Source organism: Cinclus cinclus, chromosome 6 (genome assembly GCF_963662255.1).
Source record: "Cinclus cinclus chromosome 6, bCinCin1.1, whole genome shotgun sequence".
NCBI lineage: Eukaryota > Metazoa > Chordata > Aves > Passeriformes > Cinclidae > Cinclus > Cinclus cinclus.
Genome location: NC_085051.1, coordinates 30,375,837 through 30,402,337, shown reverse-complemented (window position 1 = coordinate 30,402,337; position 26,501 = coordinate 30,375,837). Strand labels below are relative to the sequence as shown.

The 26,501-nt window shown below is 35.6% G+C and overlaps 1 protein-coding gene across 7 annotated transcripts in view; it reads left to right on the top strand.

Annotated features, from left to right (window-relative positions):
* The window catches only part of GPHN (gephyrin), a 273,967-nt gene that overhangs the window by 119,687 nt on the left and 127,779 nt on the right, over window positions 1–26,501 (top strand). For all 7 annotated transcript variants that reach the window (XM_062495959.1, XM_062495956.1, XM_062495957.1 and 4 more), the window contains exon 4: window positions 22,148–22,240. In XM_062495959.1, coding sequence (XP_062351943.1) covers window positions 22,148–22,240 — 93 coding nt within the window. The remainder of the gene's footprint in view (window positions 1–22,147; window positions 22,241–26,501) is intronic.

Here is a 26,501-nt window from a genome sequence, read left to right as displayed (position 1 = left end):
GGTTTCTTTGGTGGGTTTTGTTTTGTGGTTTTGTTTGTTTGTTCATTTTGTTGGTTTGTTGTTTAAATAACCCTCAGCTGTACAGCTGTTTACAGGTTGTATCTTAGTGAATTGCGAAAATTATTATTTGTAGAGAAATGAAATATTACTGCAAGTAAGGACATTAAAATACTGAGTGGTTGGGTGACAAACCATCTGATGAAATTCAGCAGAGATTAATGTTAAATGATGTGTGTAAGAGATGTGAAAAAATCCCCAATTCCAATTTGCATATAAAATAGAAGTCTCTAATTAGACTATGATCCAAGAATGAAGGCTGAGCAGTGTGCTAAGGCGTTTACTATTAGCTCAGTGTTCAAGAGCAGCTGAAGGGGTGGACATGGGAGCCATGGGGGTGGACTGAGGGGATGGGAACCAAGACCAGAATACTGAATCTTTTCTCTTGTGCGTGAGCCTCTGGTGCCACACCATGTACAAAGGCATGTGAAGGGCTGTTCCCCTAATCACAAAAGTGGCACAGTAGCACTAAAAAAGATTTAGAATCAGATTATAAAAATAATCTAATTTATAGAGGCACTTTTATGTGAGGAACAGATAATGATACTGGGATAAACATTCTTCCTTATTTATACTGCACTTTTAAAATTAACTGTCATTCTTAATTTATGCAAATTTTAACACTGCCTGAAAGCAGGTGCCAAAGTTTTGACTATCTGTTTTCTATTGGATGATAATGCACTGATTGTAAGGAAAAAAAGAAAGAACACACACAGCACAGCAGTCCTCTCTCTATCAGAAACCAGTTTAATACACCATGTCTTTCTGAAAAAAATTTGCAACTGGTAGACTGCAGATAATTCTGCTAGAATAGCATAGCTTATTTTGCTTTCATAATATGTTTTTAGATGATTTGTAAAGTTGTGTTTTAATATTTGATTGGAAACTCCAGTAGGAAGACACCAAAAATGATGCAAGCCTATGCAAGCTTGTAAACTGTATGAATGGAGTGGTGCTTAGTACTTCACTGTGTGATTGCACCTCATTCAACTTCTCTGATAATTAATTAGGTTTTTTGTGGTGCCTTATTCCTGTTAGTGACCCTATCATATATAAGGTTCACTGTCTAAAACAGAATATGAAACATAAAATGTTTTTAACAGTAAACCAACGAGAACCTTCCTTCAAGGAGTCATCATAAGGGAATGGTATAAAAATATTGGTATGTTGAACTGTGGCTAGAAGCATTTTATTTGCTCAAATTCTTTCTTTTATCAGTTGCACAAGATTGGTTTACATGAGATTTTGTGTTGATGAGCTTTATCTGAGCACTGATGTAAACTGAAAAATTATAAATGGATTCCGTGTTTTATTGAGTATGTTGGGTGAGTAGCTCTTCTCATCTCTGATAGTGCACAGAGCAGGAATGTTTGCTTAACTGATGTCCTAAAGGCTTCCAGAAATGGATGTCTTCCAGCAAAATAAAATCAAAGCCAAGTGTGTAGAGACAAATTTAAAAATGCCTGCCTTAGCCTTAGCCGCCCTGTCCTTGGTGCCAAGAATTGAACATCTATCTTGAGTCATGTTTGTGTTACCACGTCACACAGACCAATAAAATGCATCTATCTATGAAGTAAAGCATGTGGTGTTGGAGATCCAGCATTCATCATATTTTCTTTGATAGTTATTTCAAACTACTTGTAGTATTATTCTGCATGCCTGTTAACAGCTGGAGTGGATTACACAAGCTGCTGAAGACCATCTTTCTAATAAGTTTTATCTGAAAGGATTCCAGTTCATATGATCAAAGGTTACTCTGCAATATGAGCCAAAGTCTGTTAAGCAGAGAGGTATTAAAAGTGCTGTTGTGTACTAACAGGCTGTGGTAGATTTGTCCCAAACCTCCAGCCAGCACATGTATTTCCATAACACAGCATGTCAGGTTACAAATGTGAAATTCATAATACAGTACCGTTGTTACTAGTGAAACGCTATTGTCTGTGCTAAGTACTTAGAGAGTGCCCAGCCCTTCTCAAATTATGGTCTAGACCAGTGGTCTCCAAATGGTTTGATCATCTACCTCACCAGTAAAGAATTCTGGAACATTATCCTCCAATAATGTATATTCTAATATTTTCTCCCTGCACTACAGTGGATCATAGAATCATTTGGTTGGAAAAGACCTCAAGAATCATCCAGTCCAAACAACCCCAGCACTGCCTAGTCCTCTGCTAAACCATGTCCCCAGGTGCCCCATGCATTTAAATACTTCCACAGATTGTGATTCTACTGCTTCTCTGAGCAGTCTGCTGCAATGCTTGCTAACCTATCTAAACCTTCCCTGGTGCAAGTTGATGCCTTTTTCTCTTGTCACTTGTTACCTGAGAGAAGAGACTTGTCCCCACCTTGCTACATTCTTCTTTCAGGCAGTTCTAGAGAGCAGTGAGATTCCACCTGAGACTCCTCCAGGCTAAACAACCCCAGCTCCCTCAGACACTGGTCTAGTCTATATTAAAAATACTGTATTGCAACAGTTTTAAGGAAGAAAGTACTGCAGATATGTTATCAGGCTGAAAGAAATTCTTCCCCTGAAGTTTTCTTCTGTATCGTAGTAAAAAAAATTTTCCCAAGAGCTTCCTCTGTTTTTTGTTGGATTTTTTTTCAAGTTAAAAAGCTTTATTGTGTCCATTAACATCAATAACCACTCTGTTTTATCCACTCTTTAGTTTGTGAGGTTATTCATTTGTGGAACTATTTCTTGGTTTTTACCTAAGGGAAATAATAAGTGATGCCAGCAGGTAAGAAGAGGACAAACACAAGAGCAGGGTGTGTCTTGGGTGAAGGCATCAGATTCCTAAAGAAGTGGGATTGATATGGACAAGGTATCTCAGAGAGCTATGGTTATAACAAAAGCCAATTCGTTTTGCCATGGTGTGTGTAGAAAACATTGAAGTATTTGGCTGGATGAGAGTTGTGTTATATATTTGGTTGCAAGATTATGTGCTTTACCAAACAGAATGTTTTTATATTTCAAGACAAATAATGTAATTTGTTGTGTCCAAAGTCACAATATTTGCTCTTCTGGATTATCTTTGAGGTCACTACAGAAGTGTTTCTTATCATGCGCCTATTTAGCCAAAGAAAACAATTCTTCTCAAATTAAAGACTAATGTAAGATTGAAGTTTGATATTTTCATTTCCCCTATGGTTTTGATATGTTCATTTTCTGGATTCCTCCATGATAAAATAGGTAGCATTTTGATATTAATTACTGTAATACTGATTCTGTACTTTTCAATTTTAGTGGGTGTCGGAAAGGTATAAGGAAGGGAATTCCACTGAGTCCTCGAAAGTTCAGTAAAGCTGGAATGGTTGAAGCGTTTCACTTTTTAAAATACATTCTTATAAAAAAGATAAAAAAATTTCTAGAATTGTTCTGGCAGAAACTATTGCTTTCAATTTCAGCTGCCTCATCATTATGACAAGATTAGGTGGGAAGCTAAGACTGCAAAGGTAACACACATATTCCCTTCCCACATTTCTGCATAGAATGACGTTTCTGTTTTCTCTAATTATTTATCACCTCCTTTGTTACTGTTATGCTCTATCAAAATACCCTCGATTTTAAAATTACAAATACAGTAACATTTTCTCTGAGGGGCTTCAGTAGCATGATGACATAAACCTCTCTTGTAACAAATAGGCTGTTGCCCTATGGAAATTTGTAGTGCTCAGTTCTGTCATTTTAAAGGGTTCTTCTGTGTTCTTGGTAGTTGAACATAATTTAACAAGTGAGAATATCTAAGATGTGTAACTCTGGAAAATGAAACTATGTATCCAAGGATGCCTTATGAAGATAAGATCTTAAGATCAAAATGTTGTAAAATTGTTGTCCTTCTTTAACAAAGCAGAAAATAACCCTTCTTTATGTATATGGAATGTGTTCTTTATTTTGATATGTGTTTCTAGGGAATAATGCTATATAAAACAGACAATGTGTAAAAATAAAGCTGTCATTTGGGACACTGAAGCTAACACTTGAGTTTTACAGAGTATCTTGAGGCTCTAGATGACAGCAGACAATTATTGTCAGGCTATTTTGAAGGAAAGATGAACAAGTTTAAAATCAGAGAGCTATAAAGAACTGCTTTACATACAAAATCTCCAAATGCCTCTAAATAATGTTCCAAACTGTGAATGCTTCTGTTGGTGAGAAATCCAAAGGGATAGTTATGTTTTGAAAATTAAAAAAAAACAAACAACATTTATGAATTAGTATGCTCTCAGTATAATTAAAGCTTTTGCAAACATGAAACCTGCTACAGAGTTGACTTCTGAGACACCCAGCAAAGGAACTAAGAAATTGAGTCTCACAGATAATGGAAAATTCTGAGTTTTTTGGGGATTAAATATTTTCTGCAGACCTGATTATTAAAAGTGCTTAGTACAAATATTTTGACCATTTAGCCAATAGCTGATATACAGGCATGAAGCTTTCTTCGTAATGACACACTTCCCTACATTTGGTGTTTTGCTTCTATTAAAACAGCTGAGCTACACCTCATGTATTTGGGAATCAGGCTTTTTTACAATGTATTTATATTTATATTTAATGTTTTATATTAAACAACATATAGATTTCAATATGTGTGTGCACATTCAGAGTATTTTGTTGCACAATTTTAGTATCTTAAACTCTTTAAAAATCAATCCTATATTTGGAGAAATAGTAGCTTAACAGAGTTCCAGTTCCACAACAGGAAAAACAGCTGATTATGTTGCAGTTCATCTAACACCATGGCAATTTCATAATGTACAAATTGGAAAAAAAAAAAAAAAAGGCTTTCCCTCACTGGTGGAATAAATAGCTAATTTCAGGGTAGCTTTTGTTGAAATGCTTTTTAAATTCACTGTGCTACATCTCTACCAATAAAAAGATTATTGTATATGTTTAAACACTTATATTGCCTTCTGGGAATGGCTAAATAATAGGGAAAGAAAGCCAAATGCAGTATTCTTACTGTCCTCATAATTATGTATTTTGAATATATATGAAACATTAAATTAACACATGAACAGGTATTTTCAAATTTTATCCTTTCTTGTGGTTTTAATTAAGAATTTGTTCTGTCATAGAATTGTTTAGATTGTAAAAGATCTTTAAGATCTCAAGTCCAACTGTTAAACTTAACACTGCCAAGTCCATCATTAGATCATATTCCCAAGTGCCCCATCTTTTAAATACCTCCAGGGACAGTGACTCCATCACTTCCATGAGCAGTCTGTTCCAATGCTTGGTAACCCTTCTGGTGAAGAGATTTTTTCATAAAATAATCTAACCCCCCTGGCAGTACTTTAAATGGCTGCCATTCCTCTTATGTAATGGGGTTTTTTATTATATGACATAAATATGTAATTTATTTATTATTTATTTTTTGTTACTTATGAAAAGAGACCAAATAGCACCTCTCTATAGTTTCCTTTCTGGTGGTTGTAGAGAATGGTAAGGTCTCCCTGAGCCTCCTTTTCTCCAGGCTAAACACCTCCAGCTCCCTCAACACCTCATTAAAAACTTGTGCTCCAGACCTTTCACCAACTTCATTGCCTGTCTTTGGATACATCATTAGTAGTCACAACCTAGTTCTTCAAATTAATACATGGGGCACAAGTTTTTCTCTGACTGCATATTTAATGTCACACTTAAATCACTTCAACATGTAGATTTCAAAATCAGGAATAAAATGCAATGCATCAAGCCCACTGACAAATAGCAAGTTTCTTTTGCACACAGGGTAGATAATATCTTAGCAATGCATATTTAAAAAATCAATTTAAATTTTAAACTTTGGTATAAACAGTTAATTTACAATGGTTTTCTAGATCACTGGTATTTCTCTCATGGAAAACTTCCCATGGAAACCTGATTTTTGCTCTTTGCCATTGTAGATTATCTGCAGGGAACTGAACGTAACATCCAAAGTATAGTGTTTGCAGAAGAATTAAACATTTTCTTATCAGACCTCAGTCAGACGCTGAAATCTATCCAAAGAACAGATAGTACTGATGAATTTTTTTGTACAAGTAGGTCAGAGAGAAATTTAGTCTCTCCCTTCAAAAACAGCACTATAATAAAAGGAGCCTAAAGGTGTGAAGTCTGTTTATTCTGTTAGCCTGCAATTATTTCCTGGGCAAAATAGTATTCTCTTGTCAGTACTGTAAATTAGGATGCCCAGATGTTAACTTGCTAGTTAAGACCTTCAACTGAGTATATTTAATTGAATTGGTAGGCTATTTTTCCTGTGCCTCAGTTTTACCATGGATTTTAGTAGTTGGTTTTTTTTTTTATCTTTTTTGCCTGAGGGTCAAAAATAGAGGAAATTCAAATTTTCCAAAATAAAAAAAAATTGGTAGATAAATTGCTGTCTGAAATAAATTACTTATCACTATTGTTTTTTAGTGTAGAAAGCTGTATGCTGTTCATTCAAATAAAATATATTTAGTGTAGCCAATGCTCTTATATTTTCTTGGTGGTATTTTGAAATTTGTGTGATAGACAAAAACTGCTTAGAGTTTCCTGCTAAATATATCTTTTGGAGTTAGAAGTGAAAGCTGAAATGAGAGTTAAAGACTTAAGGGACTACTAAGTGATTTGTGACATTTGGGAAGGAATAGCTGTGGTCGCTTTAAAATTGGCTTAATTTTTCAAGTTGATCAGTATGGATGCTTACAGCTGGGAAACCAACATACTGTGTGTAGATTCATTGGTACAAAGGTAAAGGCTCTTGGAAGATTACTGCTGTAGAATTACTGGCTTCCTGGTGGACCAGATATTTAACCACATATTTATAACTCTTAGCAGAAGAAAAAAAAAACCACTTTTATTTCTTTTTAATGTTTTCAAATACAATAGTCTTAGTGGGCCTGGAGAGAGAACTCTTATAGGACAGAAAAGACTTGAATAGGAATTGCAAGAAAAAAGGCAAAGGCCTCTGTTTCTGTAGTCGGAAGTGATGGGTCTTGAATGAAAAGAGAATTGTGTGTGTGTGTGTGTGTGTGTGTGTGTGTGTGTTTTCTGTACTAGAGCAGAAAGCAGAAAGAGAGGGAAGTGCCAGGTTCTTTCTGAATCTCAGTAACAAAGGCCTGACAACATATAACAGAATGAAATACTTGCTTTCATAAAGCAAAGGAAGAGGAGGAATATAGGTAGCAAATAAATCTTACTCCCTTCAGATGCTGGGAACTGTATGTTTATGCAGCATCAGATCAGTCTGTGGATGGTTTTCTCCACTGATGAGAAATTTTTGCTACTCTTTTAGATAAAGGAAAGCCATGCTGGTGGTGTAATCACCAGTACTGAATTGGAGCTGCCTACAGACTCCTCCATTACAATGAGGTGGATGAGTCTGTCCTTTGTCCAAAGAGGTTTGTGCAGCATGACACATTCCTGAAAGCCATGCTGAACACAGAGCACAGGGCAGCCTTCTGTGGGAACTTCAGGGGACTGTTACATGGATTGCTAATTCCTTGATGTATGATGGCCTCCTGGTCAGGTGCACTACAGTATAGCAAATGTTATAAACAGAGCAGTATGTGGTCCTTGATTTCCAGAGGGTGTTGCCCAGTTGATGCTCACAGATGAAATGTATTGCTTATCTCCCCCATCCACTAATGCCACCTACTCTCTCTTACTGAAAATACTATCTGTATGACTGTGCTGCCTGTGTAGGCTCTTCACCACTCTCCAGCACTAAAGTGGCAATTGTCTCTACAAGGATAAGCAGAAGTCCAGAGATAACATACTGCATGCATCATAATCCCCAAAGGAGGATGTGTGGGAGATGATACAACTCTTTGAAAGGGGCAGTATGCTATTTTTAGTTAGTGCAATGAAGATTTTCTTCTAAGTTGCATTGAGCAGTTGACTGTAATGTGATTTGACCTTGTCCAGAAAGGCAAGTTTTGCAATTAAATAACTGGAAGTTACTTATATAAGTGTTTTCATGTAACAGACCATATGTTAGAATAATGGTATATAAAGCAGGTGATACACAGCTGAAGAGGCTCATTATTTCTTATGCAACACTTCTTTGAACTATATAAATAACTCTGGATTCTGGTAAAGGTTACCATGTGTGTCTTCTTAAATCTTGAAAATAACTAACAAGTACTACTAGTTCAGAGGGCTTTCCATGAGCTCTGGAAATTACCTCTAGAAATTACTCATGCTGTAGCAAGGAGGGTTCTGATCAGTGGCACAGGATCTGGTTGGAGGCCTGTCATTAGTGGAGTCTTCCAAGGTTCAATATTGGGATCAGTATTCATTAACTTATTCATTCACCAGTTACTTGGAAGAAAGGGGAGATGTTTCCTCAGCAAGTTCACTGGTGAGACCAATCTGGGAGGAGTGGCTGATACCCCAGAGGGCTGTGCAGCCCTGCAGAAAGACCTGGACCTCGACAGGCTGGAGAGATGGGCAGAGAACTGTCTGAGATTCAACAAAGGCAAGTGCAGGGTCCTGCACCTGGGCAGGAATAACCCCATGGTCCAGCACAGCCTGGGGCTGACCTGCTGGGAAGCAGCTCTGTGGAGAAGGACCTGGGGGTGCTGGTGGACAACAAACTGTCCATGAGCCAGCAGTGTGTCCCTGTGGGCAAGAAGGACAATGGGATCCTGGGCTGCATTAGGAGGAGCATGGCCAGCAGGTCAAGGGAGGGGATCCTGCCACTGTGCTCAGCCCTGGTGAGGCCACATCTGGAGTGTGTGTCCAGTTCTGGGCTCCTCTGTACCAGAGAGACAGGGAGATCCTGGAGTTGGTCCAGTGAAGGGCTATGAAGATGATGAGGGGACTGGGATCTCTCTTAGGAGGAAAGGATGAGGGAGCTGGGCCTGGTCAGCCTTGAGAGGCGACTGAAAGGGCATGTCAGCAATATCTGATGGGGAAGGTGTCAGAGGATGGAGCCTTGTGTAGGAATGGTGCAAACATCTGGCATCTTTACCAAGATTAGAACGAGGGAATGTTAACCCTAAAGGCTCTGCTGATTTGTGTGTTTGCTGAGGATGGTGTGAATCTGGGTGGAAAACCACTGTATATCACTTAATTGTGATTGAAAACAATCCCATTTGTGGAATGGTTAAGACATGTTTTGTGTGTTACAAAATTAGCAAGAGGCCCTAAGGATCAATTAGAATGCAGTGGTTTATCTGTAAAGAAATAAAGTAAAAGGGAGCTTGCGTGGGAGAGAGAGTAGTAAGAGAAAAACAGCACCTGTGGAGCTAAATACTATTGCACTTTATCAGTGTATTTTTTCTTTTTGGACATCTTGATACCAACATTTTGATTTTTTTTTTAAATATTCAGATTATTTCTTACATTTAGATTTTTCTTTTCATTTGATCCCATCATCAACAGACAGGCTCTTCTTGGTGGTGCCAAACAATAGGACAAGAGGCAATGGGCAGAAACTGATGTGAAGGAGATTTCACCTGAACTTGAGGAAGAGCTTCTTTACTGTGCAGGTGATTGAACACTGGAACGGATTGCCCAAAGGGGTGCTGGAGACTCCCTCCTTTGCACAAGATTGTATCCAGGTGATTCTAGAATATCTCTGCAGCAGTCAAGAGACTAAATGTGATTGCTGCAAGCATTTGTAAGGACAAAGCATTCTGTGCTTCTTTCATTCTGATACTAATGATTAGTGTTTCTTTTATAATTTAATTATAAAGTTTGGCTTATGTCTTTAGAAAAACAAGAGATGACAAGTGATTCTGATTAGAATTGTCCTTTCCAACTATTTTCTTTGAACTTTCTTCATTTCTTGTGTCTTCATGTCTTCAACCTTTGTGGCTTTGTTAACATTATGAGACCAGGTTGTGCTTGATCTGTTCAGTGAAGCATTTGCTTTATTAAGCTTCTGTTTGCTCCATATGCAGCAACTTTATCAAATTAGCAAGACTTCCTACAAAGTTGTCTCCAGCTTAGTTGGCTCAGAAAAATATACACGTTTTATTTTTATATGCATATAGTCTTTATCATATAACAAAGTGATAACTTATCATTCTTCATAGCACAAAATAATTTCCAAGAATTTAGGACCTTAGAAACAATGACACTTAGAATGTAAAGAATTTTTTCAAAAGTGCTATAGGTTGTTTGAAATTCTGTATATTATTTTGCCTGAGAGGTCTCCAATACCATAAAGGCATGTTTGAACAACCTTAGTACCCCAGCAGATTTTAGTTTCATTTATACCAGCTGCAGAAACAGTTGGAAGGTGATTTTGAAATCTTTTTAATATTCTGAATGCTTTTATTGCCACCTGATTCCAAGCAATTTTGTTGTTAGGACATATCAAGAAAAAATGAGAACTTTAAAAAAAATGTTCCATAAGAGAAATGACCCAAAAGTTTCAGCTCTTAGGGCAGGAAGTCTTTCTGATATGAATTGTTCTGCATTCGTTTTCTCCTGAGTATAAAAGCCGAAATCTTTGATTGCAGTGGGATTGGCTAATGCTAAGATAACTTCTGCAAGCTGCAATGGAAGCAGATGATGGCTCATCAAATTCTATGTAACAGCTTTCACCCAGTATTATGTAATAGCTGTAATCCTTTGGGCCTATAAGAATGTGTCTGCATGGACTGAATTCTGAAAATGTTTTCCCTTTGAAGAGAATGGCCTTTCCAGTTCAGTAATTCAGTCACTCTTGTAAGTTTGGTTCAGTCTTGCAAAAAGACTGAAAGTGCAGAAAGGTTCTTTCTCTATGTTTTACTCTTTGTATGCTTCCGCTTACTTGGGAATAAGCAATAACCTAATCAGCAAGGCAGCCTATTACTAGTTAATTCTATTATTCTTTTATTGTGCTGTATCTTTAAAAAGAAAAAAGCAAATTAGGCACATAAGGAAAAAACTTTTTTCCTGTAATGATCAGTTACTCATTGTTCATTACCTTTAACAGCTGTTAAAATGTTCTTCACATTAATAACCATCAAATAATTTCAATTGATTTTTATGCTTTCCTTATCACTTTTGAGAATCATCTTCAGGGTCTCCAGGATTACTCCTATTCAACAGATAATGGAGAAGTGCAGACAATCAATCAAATCCAGAATATTCCAGTCATCTTTCTTTGGTTGCATATACCTTTCTCTTTGTTGTTTGCTTATCCCTATCACAAGAATATATCCAAGCAGGATCTTCCTTTTATTTAGAGAACTATGGGACATTTCTTTGTTTTGGATGAGGGGACTTCTTTACTGATACTTTATTATTTTCTGGAAGCTAAATCTAACATTGATTATTTGACCTGGGAAGTCATTCACTACCATACTATCATGGATTACAGTGAGATCTTTAGCTTTAATTGTTAGGCCACTTGGCCTGTACATGCACTGGTTGACTGAAAATATCTCATGCATGGTAATCAGATGTTAGAGAATTAATATAGGTGATAGATGTAATCTTAAAATCTCTTAGCTCGTAGGAGGATCTACTACAAATATGTAGAGATGTCAGCTAGGCTGGTTTCTTTATTGCACAAGAGGAACATCTTTAAGATATTCTATGATTCTAATAAAAATTACCAGGCAATACCAGAGTGCTATTCTGGATTTATTCATTCATACACTGATGTTCGGAACAATTTTTTTTTTAGTAAATGGCACCATCATAGTGCACTGTGGGAGCAAGCATGGAGGTGCTAAATACATCCATTAAGTAATTACTCCATCCATGGTACTGTTGTGCTTGACATAATTGTTACAGATCTTCAGGATCTTCAAAATATGCTGGCATATCTTCCTAACAGCAATTTCTCTGCATATTTAAATAGGCAGTTGTATTGACAATATTATTTGCCAAAGACTAATAATCTACCATAACATCCAGAAATTAAAATGTCTTCTCTAGAGGGCAAGAGCATCTGAGTTGGTGGGGGGATATCTTTTGTTTCCATGCATTTCAGATTGGTGCTTATCTACCAATAAATACCCTTAATTCTGCTGTGGTTAGGAAAAAACAGTGTCTGTGTTACCACATTTCACTCTATTCTGGCTTGAACAGTATCAGTTCTTGGAATTCAGGAGTTTGTGTGCATCTGTTATAGTCATGCTGCCTTTCTTTCCCCACAGTGATCATTTGGTCTAATAGATTCGGACATTATTGAGGCCTCGTTTTTCATACAGTGAAGTGTAATGCCATTTTTGACTATTTAAACATACAGACCATTTTGCATAGGGAGGAGACAATAACCTTTACATGTGCTACAAAATGGCAATGGTTTCAACTCAGGAGGAACCTATTATCTGTTAGGGCCTTGTTTCTCAGTACTCTAAATGCTAGAGCTTTTTTGCAATGCTGCCTGTGGTTATGCTAAAGTATACTCATTGTTTTGACATGTCAAACAGATGCCTGGTTTAATAGAGCCATACAGCAATTTTATTTGGATTAGGCTTGTAAAATTGTTCTCTTTTTATGGTGTATAGATCGTAAGTTACCACAATTGGCAAACATAAAGAGAAATACTCAGTAAAGACAAAACTGTGGGGTTTTTGTTTTGTGATTTCACCCTGTTCTGACAATAGTTGTAGTAATAAGCAGCTATGTGAGAAACTTCTTTTGTAGTCTTCGTAGACATCATATGATTACTCTTCCCTCATTCTTCAGTCTGTGGCAATCTTGGGACTCCCGAGCCTAAATATTAATCAGTCTCTAGGGTAGTCAGTTTGCTTCTCTCCAGAGTAATGATAGCTAGTAGCATCAAAGTATAATCTAGGCATGCATACTCCATGAGAAAATGATATTGTCTGTATGACATGTTTGTTGCTTCTTTGATCGCAGCTCTCTGAATATTTGTTATGTGTAGTTCCTTTGATTTCTTTCTGTATTTTGGTGAGGGTACCAGGTTGCTCTCTGATTGAGTACACTGATGTTCACACATTTCACAACTCACATCTTCCTAACAGCTGATCAGGATGTGTTGAATTGTTCATGATTGATGACAGTTTCCCACTGTTCATGCAGTGGAAAACCACTGTATTACAGTGATTGCTTCTCCCCTTTTGAGCTCTTAAATTCTTACTTCTGCTTACTCCTTCTGCTTGTGTCTATGAAAGTGGTACACTTGGAGACAATCTTCTCAGCCAGCTCATTAAATATATGGGTCCTTATAGCTGCTGTTTTCCATAGTACCTGTATATGGGCAGAGTATCTGTTCTTCAGTCATCCTGGAGTCCTTGAAATGGTGCTGAAGATCCAGAGTAGCAAGAAAATTAGTCCTTCAGTACTCATTTCCAGATCTTATGCTTCTTTGATTGAATTTTATACTTTATATTTTTTGATTACATAAAGCCCTTATAATTTCTCTTCAAAGGTCCGAGTTTTCTAGTTTGTTTCTTTTCTTGTTGCACTGTGAGAATATCAAAAAGTTTGAATGACTTCACACAATGATTGTTCAGCTGTCTTTCTGTCTCTGAGTGGACTCAAGGAACTTCATATGGTCAAACCAAATTCTGGTAGACCTCTGGACGAACTTAGTATCTGTACTGTATGGTATTTAGACATATGCTGTAATGTCTCCTGGAGGTCTCTCTTTGCTTTCACCCAGCATTGTCTTAGTCTGATAGGATCCAGGGCTGTTTCAGCCTTCAGTGGAGTGATGCTGCAGTTGTTTGTGGAAGTCCTCAGGCCTTCTCCTGGATGGGAAAAGGCAAAGGTAACTGATCAGAGTGAGTCATTGTGGGAATGTACATGCAGACTCAAAGAAGAAAGGTTACTCATCAGTAACTGGTGTTCTTTGAGAGGTACAGTCTGCATGTACATTAGTCTCCTACCTGCTTTTCCCCTCTTTCTGAATCTCTTTCAGGTTTGATTGTGCATTTAAGAGGAACTGCAGTGGTGGCGGATGCACTCTGCCCTGTGTGTCAATGCGTCAAGCAGGACGAGGGGAGGAGTGGGAGTGCCCCTCCCGGGACACTCCAGGGCAGGCCACAAGCCCACCCACTCTTAGAGTATATGTATGGACTAAGTGTCTCAAAGTACTGCAGCTGTTCATTGGTAGGTAAATTTTCTTTACTGTATTCTCACAGGTAAAGTGGTAGATCTTCTTTTTAAAACCAGTTTCATTCATTAACACTATGGATGATATGCATGAACAATACACAGGGGGAAATTTATACCACGAACTGCATTACACTGAGTAGCTCCCTGTCTCTCTAATGGTTCCATCTCTTGTCTTTCCTCCCATCCTAACCTTGTTTAGATACTTAAATACCTTCATTCTATTCAATTTGTCATTTCCATTGAGAGGTACACAAAAACTTGAGATCATGTAACATAATTTTAAAAATAAAACTAAATAACGTCTTTCACAGTTATAGCTAAGTGGGTAAACTAACATGTAAGATTGTATTTGCTATTAGAAAATGAGGCTAGAAATGGAATGGATTCTGTAAGAATCTGTTATATTTACTAGTATATTGATCCTTGAAACCTCTTAGTTGCAGGAAACATTTGAATTTAGACATTTTTTCCACAGCTGACCTCATGTGGTTTTCTTTCTTTTTAATCATAGAAGCCTTGTTGTAATTTTCTAATTCACTACACTTCCTGCCAATTAAACAAGCAGACATGGGATATGACCTAGCTTAAACTGGAGATGTACTTGTCCCTGCATGCAAATATGCACACGCAAATTCTGCAAAAAAATGTAGTTTCTAAGAAGGCCAGGTTATGTGAGTTGAAGGCTATTACAGAAATATGATTCTGAGATGTTTGTACCGGGAGTTCTCTGATACCTGTCACCTTTGCAAATATGGTGGATGTGTTTTTACCACTTCCTTAGGGCTGTAGCAGTTTAATTTTGGCTTGGCAGCTCAAAGAAATTTACAGTTGGTTTTCTGCCACTTTGCCATTTCTGTAAGATTAAGGTGTAGTTTATCTGGGCTTGGTTACAGCCTGCAAACTTTGCTGAAGCTTCTGATCTGTGGTACATGAGATACATGTGCTGTAGATATTGGTACACATACATAAAATATTAATAAGAGCTATAGTTTTAGAAAGTTACTGACTTGTGTGTGATATCAAGCTGTCTTTGCACATTCTGAGAAGAAAACCCAAAGTAAATAGTTTTCTAAACAACCTTAGATGAACACTATATGTATGCAAAAGGGAAGAAAATGTGGAAGAAGCCATCTTGTTGTGCCCAGTAACTGGAGTTCATTACTTCAAAACCAAGCATTTATTCTTGTGATAACAGGTCTTTGAAGTGCTGTTTTAATTTAAGAAAATTTTAAAAAGAGAGACAGTTTCTGTTTATCTCTTGTTAGTAAATAGTATTTTAAAACACCCATTTACGTGGTTTTATGCTTTTTTTTTTCCTTTTCATTCCAGTTGCTATTTAGCTTGTATTGTTGTAGGAATAATCAAAAAACATATATTCTATCTCTAGATTCTCAGTAGGAAAATTGATATTGGCAAGGAGGCATTATGTCTTTCTAAAATTTTTAATTGTTTTCAATTCTTAAGAAAACTAGAGTTTTTATGAATCGGTAAAATTTTTTTAGTGAGTAAATATTATATTTTAGGGAGACACCTTTTATTCATGGCAGAAATGAGACACATTAACCTTTGGTGCTTTTGCCAATACATTTTTATTAAATAAAGATGAGCTCATACACACATAGGCCCACGCTTATGTATATATCTGTCAAATACAGAGTCAACAGTAAAGTTCTTTGTAGACCTAGACACATTTAGAAAGTATCTAATTCTGACTCTAAGTTCCATCTCTTCCTCCAAGCATCTGAAGAAAACTTTTGCTAAGTGCCTGTTCCTTTCCTGTGAGTAGCTGTGAGTAACCTTAGCATGACTCTGGGAGGGTACCAGTGCCACCAACATTACATGGGAACAGGATTTTGTACAGAAGGAAAAGTGTCTTGTGCCTTTCTGTGCATGTAAGTGCACAATTTGTTCTGACCTAGATCTACTTGTAGTTTTTAATGCAATTTATTAAATCATACAATAAATTCACTATTTTTATTGATTATACTAAGTCTAATATGTCAAGGTAGGTAGCTTGAAATACGAATCTTTCCTTTGTTTTTCTGAGAGGAAATCAACCTGTACATGGCCTCTACTGTTTTTAACTCTCTCCATCAAAATAATTAGACATTCTTTTGCCAGTCTCAGCTCTTAAAAGTGTTGGCACTTTCAGTCATGATGGTTTGACCAAACACTCCAGTGTTTGCACATCTCTCTTGCTAGACTTCCCTTAGTTGTTTACATAGATGAACTCTGTTGATGACTGCATTTCAGTGCCTACTCTTTTTTTCTCTGTTTTAGGGCTAATTACCATGAGTAGTAGGCTTTAGAAGACGTGAAGTACTTTTTAAAAAACGTTATGTTACAGACTGCATAGGTAGGTTGAACTGTGAAATACTTGATAGCTGCAATTTACTTGAAATGGAAAATGCCTGTAATTAAATTTCCATTTAAAAAAAGCCATTTATAGAGTACATTTTTCTTACATTTCTCTTTTGTTTTGCATTTCAATAAAATAGTTACATTTTTATGATGTATTTTAATACATTCGCTTAGTTTTTAAAAAAAAAAAAAAACCCGCAACATGACCATGATGCTGGAAACTACAAATTTACCTGTAGAAACTTTGAAGGACAACTTACTGTATTCTGTAAAATCTCAAAATTTGAAAAGCTCTATTTAGACGCAGTGAGATACATACTTGCATTTCATCCAAGTCTCTTGACTACAGTGTTTACACTGAACATATTCCTAACCTTTCTCATACTTTCTGCCTTCTGCTGGTGGGGAAAGGATAAAAGTAATGGAGGTAATAGAAAATATCAAGCGTATTTTCATAGTGTTTTAATGTTTAATTTTCTGAAATTCTTAAATCATTTTGAGATTGATTTCTTGGAAAGTTGTTGTTCCACACATGAGTATTTTCAGGCCTCCACATTTCGTGGAAGCTTTTGAACAATAAGTAAGGGATTGTGAGCATAAGAAATAAAACCTTCACAATAAGTAGGGAAAAAATATATGAAATTAATTCCAAGAATCCACTAGTGTTTCGAAGACCTTCCCTCCTTTTCAAACATAATGTTGAATTCCGCTCTTTACTTCATTGCCTTTCTTTATGGGTATTCGTGTTCTTGCTTAGTCCCCAGTATATGATTTTCCTTTTTAAATTTATAGACAAGCCATGATCCACTCAATATAGAGGATTCAAACTCCTGAATAATACAATGAAACAAATGAGTTGCTTTTACCTTTCGTTCTTCTTTTCTGCTGCTTTGTGTGCTGTGATATGAACTTCTGATGCATTCAGTTACGTATGCCCTCTGCTGTCATAGGATCAGACTTAATCTTTTCAGAGCTGGGGTCTGGAGCTGTCCAAGTTACATGGCTAAGTAAAGGTTATTATGAGATCTTAATGTGCTAATTCCTGAATTCCTGAAACGCAGTGGTTGAAATGACATCCAGTTTTCTTACCAAATCTGTGAATATGTAAACTTTCTCTTTTTTGATCTGTTTTGCCATATTGTCATTCATTATAGTTTCTTCATTGTGATGATGTTAAGTCATCATAGATGAAATTTATCTTGTACACTCGTTAAACTTGAGCCCCAGAAGTGTGAAAGAAAAGTAGATAGGTATTTATTATGGCTTTTTATATATGAATATTTTTATTTGACTAGGAATGCTAAGGAAAGTTATCATTATACATTTAAAAACATACTGTTCTATGTTTCTCCTTGCATTTAAAAATGTATTTTCTTAGAGTAAACAGGATTTGCTTGCAAATACAGAATTTACAAAATTTTACAAAGCTCATAGTATTGAGATTTGTTCTTGAGAACACAGACGTCTGCATCTCTGAACACTATAAGTAGTTTGTCCTGGAAGCCTCAGTGATCTTTTAAGTCACATGAAATTGTTTTGAGAATACTTCTGAATAGCATGCATGTATGTAAACCAGCTTATACTGATTTACCCACATTTCAAAGTCCAATGTAAATAAATGTATATTGTTTAATAATTAAATTTAATATTTAACACTTAGATTTGTTCAGCAGTCTAAATTAAATTTTGACATATTTTACTTACTGTGTGATTAGTGATGCATGTAAGGTGAAATAACTTCATGATTGCACTGTGCTGGAAAAATATAGCATGTGCCAAAATGCCAAACATATTTGTTAACTATAGAATTAAGAATTGTTTAACTAGTTTCAGTACTGAATATAGAAGGAATTGCGTATGGATTCATTACGAAAATTTTCCTTGTTTATATTTTTTTTAGCATTTCCATGTTCTTTCTGGATGTAACAATGTACATGTCATATTCTACTAGCTATGGTATATGAAAATATGTATGTGTGTTGAGAATTTTTTTACAATCCTTGAATTGTGAAGTAAATTGCATATTGATCAGAAAAATATATACATGTTGATCTGAGTGTAAGCACCAGAATATTGACTCGCAGGAAGATATCCTAGTCATTTTGGAAGCAGAAACACGTGGGAGTGTTATCACACTCACATAGCAGTGATGGCAAAAATAGAACTTTTAAAAGGCAAGACATACCATAGGCTGTAGCATCATAGAAAAGGTAAAGTCATCAGGAATGCAGCTCTGCTGTGTAGGCATTTAATCTGATCCACAGTTACCACTTCTGTGTGCTTTGTGGTACTTCTGCTCCAGTTAAGGGTCATAGTCTCAATGTCTGTCTGGAAAATCACCATACAGAAGCACTAAGAGGACTGGAGGAGATTTGTCTCAAGTTTAAATTTCTGGTTAAGATCAGTAATCCAAAATCTTAGTTATCTCCGAATTTACATGTGAAAGACTAAGAACTCAGAGAAAATATGAGGCAAGATTTTTCTGCACTGGTGAAGTTAACACTGGTTCATGAGAAAAATTCAAACAGATCATAAACAAAGTTTTTGATGAGTAATGTTGTAATTGAAGTAATTTCAATATTGAGCAGTGCATGGGAAGTCCAATGAATAATTCCAGGTTGCAGGGGAGAGGGAGCTGGCAGAAACGAGCTCTTTGGAGCAAGAGATGGAAACAGGTTGTTTGTTATACCTAAGGATTTCTTACTCATTTGAATGAGAGAAATTTAAATGTATTTAAAAGAGAAAATGTGAGGAATTACTAAAGAGGACAGGGAATTAGATGTAACCTAAAGCTTAAGGAGACAACTATCCTGACATTTTACTTCTGTGCATCAGAAAGACATAATAAATATAATTATTCTAGGACTTCAGTGAAATCTGAAAAGGTTGTGTCCTTTTGAAATAAAATTATTTGTGGAGGAACTGTCTGTAATGACTTCATTTCTGTTATAATATACCTTGACCCTGGAAAATAACTGATAAAGCGTAATTTAGTATACTAATTGTTAAAAGTATTGGGCTATTTATTGGTTGGGGATTTTTTCTGTAGCTTTGTTCTGGCTTTTTAAAACTTGGTGGTAATTCTAGTGGACTGTTTTCAGAGTCAGCTACTGTATTTTGTATCCATCAGCATCATTCCATTGGCTTGAATGAAATAACAGTGCTTTACATAATCTGTTGACCTAGCCATTTTCTCTTGAAAGCTTATCATCAGTGAAACAATAGAAGAGGAGAAATATGTATAAAAATATTAAATGAAATTTTCTTTGGTTGAAATGTTATATAATAATTTTACTTGTACAGCATCGGTAAAGCCAAATATCAGGTCACTTGCCTAGAGAAATCTTCATTTGAAGACAGAAAATTCAGTTCCCTGCAAAGCCAGTACAGAATCTACCTGGCCTGAATCCACAAATTGTTTATAATTGATCAGTGTGGGGCTTCCTTTTTTATATACTTTTTTACAGCAATGAGAATATTTTATGGGACATAGTTTTTTGGATTAGAGAGAAAATAAATAAGCTGAATATAAGCTTCAGGTATTTTTCCTAAGTGATAAATTTGCACTTCTAAAATGCTATGAAACCCAAACTTACTGCCTCATAGTTAAAGGTCTTCTACTTGAAAGCCTGAAAGTTTCTTTACTACAGCTAGAACTTGATGGAGAATTCTATCTAGCATTCTGCCTAAGTACACTGGATGGAGTAGCAGGAATGGGCACTAAATTATTGCTCTGTTTAATTGAAGAGTTAGGATATTGATTTCTTTAGTTTTTTGGTAGGATAACAAAAGAAATTATCTCCCCCCCCCCCCCCCCACTCCCCATTAATGGGAGCATTGCTGAACTGTGACTAAATGAGAACAGAGGAGGATCTATTTTCTTGTTAAAAGGAGTGTGGCAGGTTTTATTTTGTCTGAAGATAAATTCTGCTTAAAAAACAAACAAACAAGCAAACACTGGCTGTATTCATTTTAAAAATAAATGCAATATTAAGGTCTAACTTTGCCAAACACTGAACTTCTCCAAAGTGTTCTCTGAAATTTGTACCTATTTAAGCCAAGACAAGTATGTTTCTAAATGACAGTGATACTGCTGAAATAATTTTCCTAATGCATAACTATGTTACTGAAGCAAAGAATTTTAGGACCTAAAATCCATTTTATTGCCACAAATCAATTTTTCTTTTTCCGAAATGTAAGACAAGAGCCATGCTTACTAGTTCATTTATTTATGTGTGGGTTTGAGGCATTATCCTTGTTCCTTTCCTGAGTTTATTTGGAATGTTCATGTAACAAACTTCTGGTATGTTCACTTACAATGCGGTTAATTAGAGAGTTATTCTCCAAAGGGGTAGAGTGCAAAGATGAATGTGATTTTATTAAAGACAAGAGAGAATAAAAAAGAGAAAGTGGGAATAATGAGTAAAGAAGGGAGAAAAAAAGACAGAACCTTTGGCTTTGCCCCTTCTTCAAGTAATCCTTGGATGTATTTGCATGGCGGGGCTTGCAGTCAGACGCAAGTTTATTCTAGTTGCAATTTTTGTGTCTGTATATGATCCTTCTGTTAAGTGGAAGTTGCATAGCATAAGTCTGCAAAAATACATCTGAGGATTACCTAAATTGCTTATACTTTTAAAAATGTTCCAGGCAGTTTTGGTTTAAGCTTTTTAAATCAGTATATTTCTCAGAGCTAATTTCATGATAAACAATAAGCTTTAAGCCAACAATCTCCAAAACTATTCCTTCCTTCCCAATATAATATTCCCAAAACTTAAATTTGCCCTAAACATTTTCAAATAATGCTGTTTCTTTGCTGGAATATGGATAGCTGTCCCAATAATTTATATGATCTGTGCAGATGGATACTTCACTATGTAATGAGTGTGCTTAATTTTGTATTTAAGTATATGTACTTAATTTTACCCTCCAAGCAGACAAGCTTCTGCTGTGCTGGCCCACAGTTGAGTATGAAGGATAAGTGATTTAATCACGTTGAGATTAAATAAGTTTTCTGCTTATGTCAAATTTTTATCATAGTTTGAAAGTGTTTACTTTGATTTGCATTCATTAAAAAGGACTTTTAAACTTAAAAATCATTTTTAATGAATGCAAATCAAAGTAAACACTTCTCTAGTATCATGAGTTATCCAATATTGTAAGTCATTTAATTTACATGACAGATTTCTTAGTCCAGCTTTGGAATGGGTGTACGCACTCCTATTGAAATATTAGGGGAATGTAGGAAAGATGATTATAGATCACCTGCTGCATCAAGTGCATTATTGCATCTTTTGGTAGTAAAGCTTACAGATCCATGGTTCTTGCTTTTTTTTCAGGCTATTAAAAAGTGTAGCATGGAAACCAAAGTTACTGTAACAAGAATCAAAGATGTAATCCAAATTAAATGTACATACTCTATTAATGTGTATCATAGTATATTTATAGATCAAAATAAACGGTGGCAGAAATTATTAACTTGTTTTCCATTTCAGGTCAAGAGATGGAGAACTGAATTTCAGTTTCCATGTACAAAATAATATTATGTGGATATTTGCATTATTCTGTCTTATCTTGGTTATAAATAGTGGTTTAAATTGTTTGTATAAAAAGCCATGAGTGGTTTATAATTCCCTGTACTCCCTGTGTGTCTCTGTTTTCAAGGCATTTCAAGTCTTCAGGTATTATTTGAGATAACCATTTCTTGCTAGATCTGACAGGATTCATGTTCTCTTTCAGGAGACGCTGATAGATTGGTGTGATGAAAAGGAACTTAATTTGATTTTAACAACTGGAGGAACAGGGTTTGCACCACGAGATGTCACTCCAGAGGTGAGATAGTCGTGAAATTAAAAAATCTACCCTTTGGTGTAGAAATGCATGAGTCTGGAGGAGGGGGGTGATTGTTATTTTTTTTTTTTTTTTTTAATTTCTTCTATAACTTTGCAGTATCTGTGGACAGGTCAAGTGCTGCACAACTTGCAATCAGGAAAAAAAGTAATAGAAAATATAGCACAAAAGAATTACTGATCTTGGATTCTGACCCAAAATAATTTTCAAACTAAACTATTGTATAGAATAATGGTTTTCCAGTCCCCTTACAAAACAGAATTCTAATGGATTTGTGGTGTAGTTTTCCTTAGCATTGCAGTACAGCATGCTAAGCAAAATCTTGCATGGATTTTGTTGTGTCTTGTGCAAGGAAGACCAGCATAAGAGAGATGCTGTAATTTTCCCTTGCAGAATAGTGCATGGACAACTACTGCATTATAGGTAAGAGTGTGAGGCAGACAGAAGGGGGAGACAATTCTATGCAAAGCTACTATGGATCTGCTTGTCAAAAAAATCTGAATAGGTATGGAGGTGGAAGTAATCTGCACCAGTAAATGTTGCTCAGGAAATTACATTACACTTATGCGGAGCTAAAGGAAGGTGGGGAAAATGAGAACCTTAGCCTAATGAACTCATGGCCATGAGTTATCATGTGAAATGACTGTGTGATTTTTCTTGAAGTATTCTGGTATTTATGGTTCCAAATTAAATCAACACGAGCTTTTATAATCACATATTTTATTTTGTGTGATTATGTTCACTAAAGGGCAGAATTGAGATTGAGTGAGATGTGTTTATTTGCATAATGTTTAATTATGCAAAACCTAAGTTTCTCTTAAGTACTCGCATATGTTTTCAATTTCTTACACTCTCAAGTTGATTTGAGTTCTATATAGCATATCTACAATACTTTTTACTTAAAAATGTGTTTTGTCGATGCCTGAAATTAATTTTTTTTTCCATCAGGAATCTAAAAACATTTTTAAATTTATTGTATAGCATTTCTGTAACTAGAGAAACATGTAAACTAAATGCTTGTGTTCATTACTTTTGATGGTTTTAGACTAGAAACCTGGAGCAGCTAAAACCAGGGTGGGGGGGCAGTCTGTGAGTCTGCGTATCAGGAAATGGGAACAATGTTGAGATGAACACAGTGTGGTACCTAGTGAAATTGTTTTGTGGATTATTCACTTCAGTAAAGCCACCACAAGGGAAAAGGGAGCTGGTTAAATTTGTCTCTTGCTTGCAAGCTAACATAATGCTTTTGAAGGTTGTGTTACCAGGACTGTGTAGAAGGAGGGATTAATTTCTGCTTCAGTTTTACTTTGTGCAGGGTCAAGCCTAGGAAGCACTGGCATTGTAGCCAGTGCATAAAATTAGCTACAAATTCTCAGCATTTGGGACAAAAAATAAACAAATGAGAACTCTGCATGTTACACTGCATTGCTGTTACTCAAACTAATTAACACAGGCAGGGATGATTTTTTTCATTGGTTTTGTTGAGTGAGCCATTCTGAAAGTTATCTGAGTTGTTACTGTGTCTCTGTATAATAAAAATAAATTGATATAAAAATCATTAATAACTTGTACTGAAGGAAAACAGCATTGTTTTGAAACACAATAGATGTGCAAGACTTGGACTGATCATAACAGAAACAAGTGTTCTGACTGTCAAAGTAGTCTCATATTTACAAAGAACTTATATAGGAGAGTCTTTACTCACTTTTCACCTAATTAAATTGGATTAACTTAAATCACAGTGGAGATATAGAATCCCAGGTGTATTACAAAGCGGTAATGACAAGCATTGTTCCTATGATAGGTTTTATTATATCGTTCATTCAAAAAATTTTTTTAAGAGAAGAGAATCAGTTTGTCAGTATGTGTCATACCAAAAACATACTAAGAAGCCTAAGCTTTGTCCCTGTCTTTTATGTCTTCTGGGTCTTTGAGAAAACCCAAAATGGAAAATTCATTATGTCAACATGAAATGTGCAATAACATCCCTTTAGGAAAACTTGCATTGATGTAGGAAATGGTTTTCATCCCTTGTGTGTATGGTGTTGGTTCAGCACGCTCTCATCACTGAACTGATCATGAAAGGATGTGATCATCGTATTGTGCTATTGAGATATCATCTTTAAGATGTTAATTTAAAACTTACGAGAGTTGAATTTGATAATGGAAAATGTTTTACTATTTTTCATTAGAATAGAGACAGTAGTCTGTTGAGTCTCATACTTCCACTGGTAGGTTTCAGGCCTGCTTCTCCTTAATTCCCCTGTACTTTGCATTAGAAAGCAGGTTTCTCTGTTTCTTTTCTAGTATAGATATATAATTGCTACTGTACATACACAGTAAAGGTAGTTTCCAAGAATAATTGCAACCCAATGACTTAACATTAATAATTGCAACCCAATGACTTAACATTAATTGAATTTTGTAATTATTGATAAAATTGAAACTATGTGCCTAGCATAATGTAGCTAAAAATGGTTTCTTGATACCTCAGAAATACGTAATTAAGCATCCCAAGAAATTAGAATGTTTCCCCACTCACTTTGCCTTTTGAACACTATATCAGAACCATTCCAGGTTATTGCAGTTGTTTTGGTGATGCGCAATAACATTTCTTCTGTAACGAAATAGAAGATTTTAGGAACATTCACAACATCTGATTTTCCTTGCCTGTCTCTGATCCCTAAATTTTGTAGTCTCAGTCCAGTCAGTGCGTGGAGAGGAGCTTTTGAATTAGTTCCTACGATTCACATTTTGAGGGGTGAAAGTCACTTTACTTAAGCAGTAAGAATATCCCTCACTTTCTTGACTACACAAATAGAAGTGATGAAATGCATGTGGATATTTAAAAAAACAGATTTAATCAATGAATGGCTGAATTTGAAAGTGTGTTATACGTGTTATTAGTGAGTGCTGGAATTTTTTCCTGTTACGGCAGTTGCTGGTAGTTTGCATTTGTACTAAATGCAAACTGAAGTGTAAGCCTAATTTTTTAGACCCAACTGCTTTTTTTGCATTGTAATTTCACATATAATTTATGGAAATAGTCTTCTAATCTCTGCTGGAGTTTGCTTATACAATCTCCTTGTTGATTTAAAAAGTGTTTGTTGCTGGACAGAGATCTAAGTACGGCCCAAGTTAATTTATTTAGGGAACTTTCATTTTTTATTTTCAGATGCAAACATTTATTTCTTGGAGCTACAGTACTTCAGTGGTAGTTCTTACAGAATGTTGATAATACACATTAGCTTTTATGGAAAAAATTAAATAATGTTGCAGCATTTTTATCAGTTACTAGGAATTCTTCTGAGATATTAATGCATTTTCTCTGTTGCTGTTGCTCAGTACAGAGGGAAAGAAACATCTCATGTATATGGATGCTCCGCTCAATTTTCTGTCTTCTGTATTTTTGCATTTATTCTTTTGCAATATTGTACATTCAGGAAATTCACTTATTTGTCTCCCAACAGTCTTCTAGCTGCTTTCTTATCCTTTGTCTCTAGTATGCTTCTAGTATGTTTGCCCATCTATGAGACTAATTTTATGTACTTAGATAATAGCAATAGAAATCAACATATTGTCCTCAGCTGATGATAGACATTGAACTGTGTCACAATGTGTATTCGCAAGTAGTTCATCCACATTGCAGGTAATTTTGAGCCCTAAGATTTTAATATAGTACTTTATAAAAAATATAGAAGAGCAGTTTTCCAGTATGTAACACCAGACAGTTGTTTACTTACAGTCTTCCTATTTTTTGAGTGTTCTGGAAAATTTATGAGTGCTTCTTTCTTGCTGTTTATATACTTCAATATTTATGGACTGATTTAAAATGTATTTAGACACATACTTTTAAAAAATTTGTCTGAAAATAAATGCATACTTATTTATTCTTTCATCAGAATTCTCTGGCCCATGGAAAGAAATCATTGTTCTCTGGAACTCCCTTCTATTCATCAATGTTTCTGAAAAATCATGCTCAGAATGAACATAATACTCCAGATATACCACACAGAAGCCATGTTTGGATAGAAGAAAGTCTCAATTCTTCTGTAATATGTCTTTTTATAATCAGTTCAAAATTGCACCTTTTTTATAATTATGACCAAATGCAATTTTTCTATCATTTGGCTCTTCCCCATTGTCTAAGGTCTCTCATGGATTTTTCTTTACACTCCTTTTTACTTCTGCAGGCTATTTTAGTATCTATATCCTTCCATTTCTCTGTCTCAAGTAGTATTGG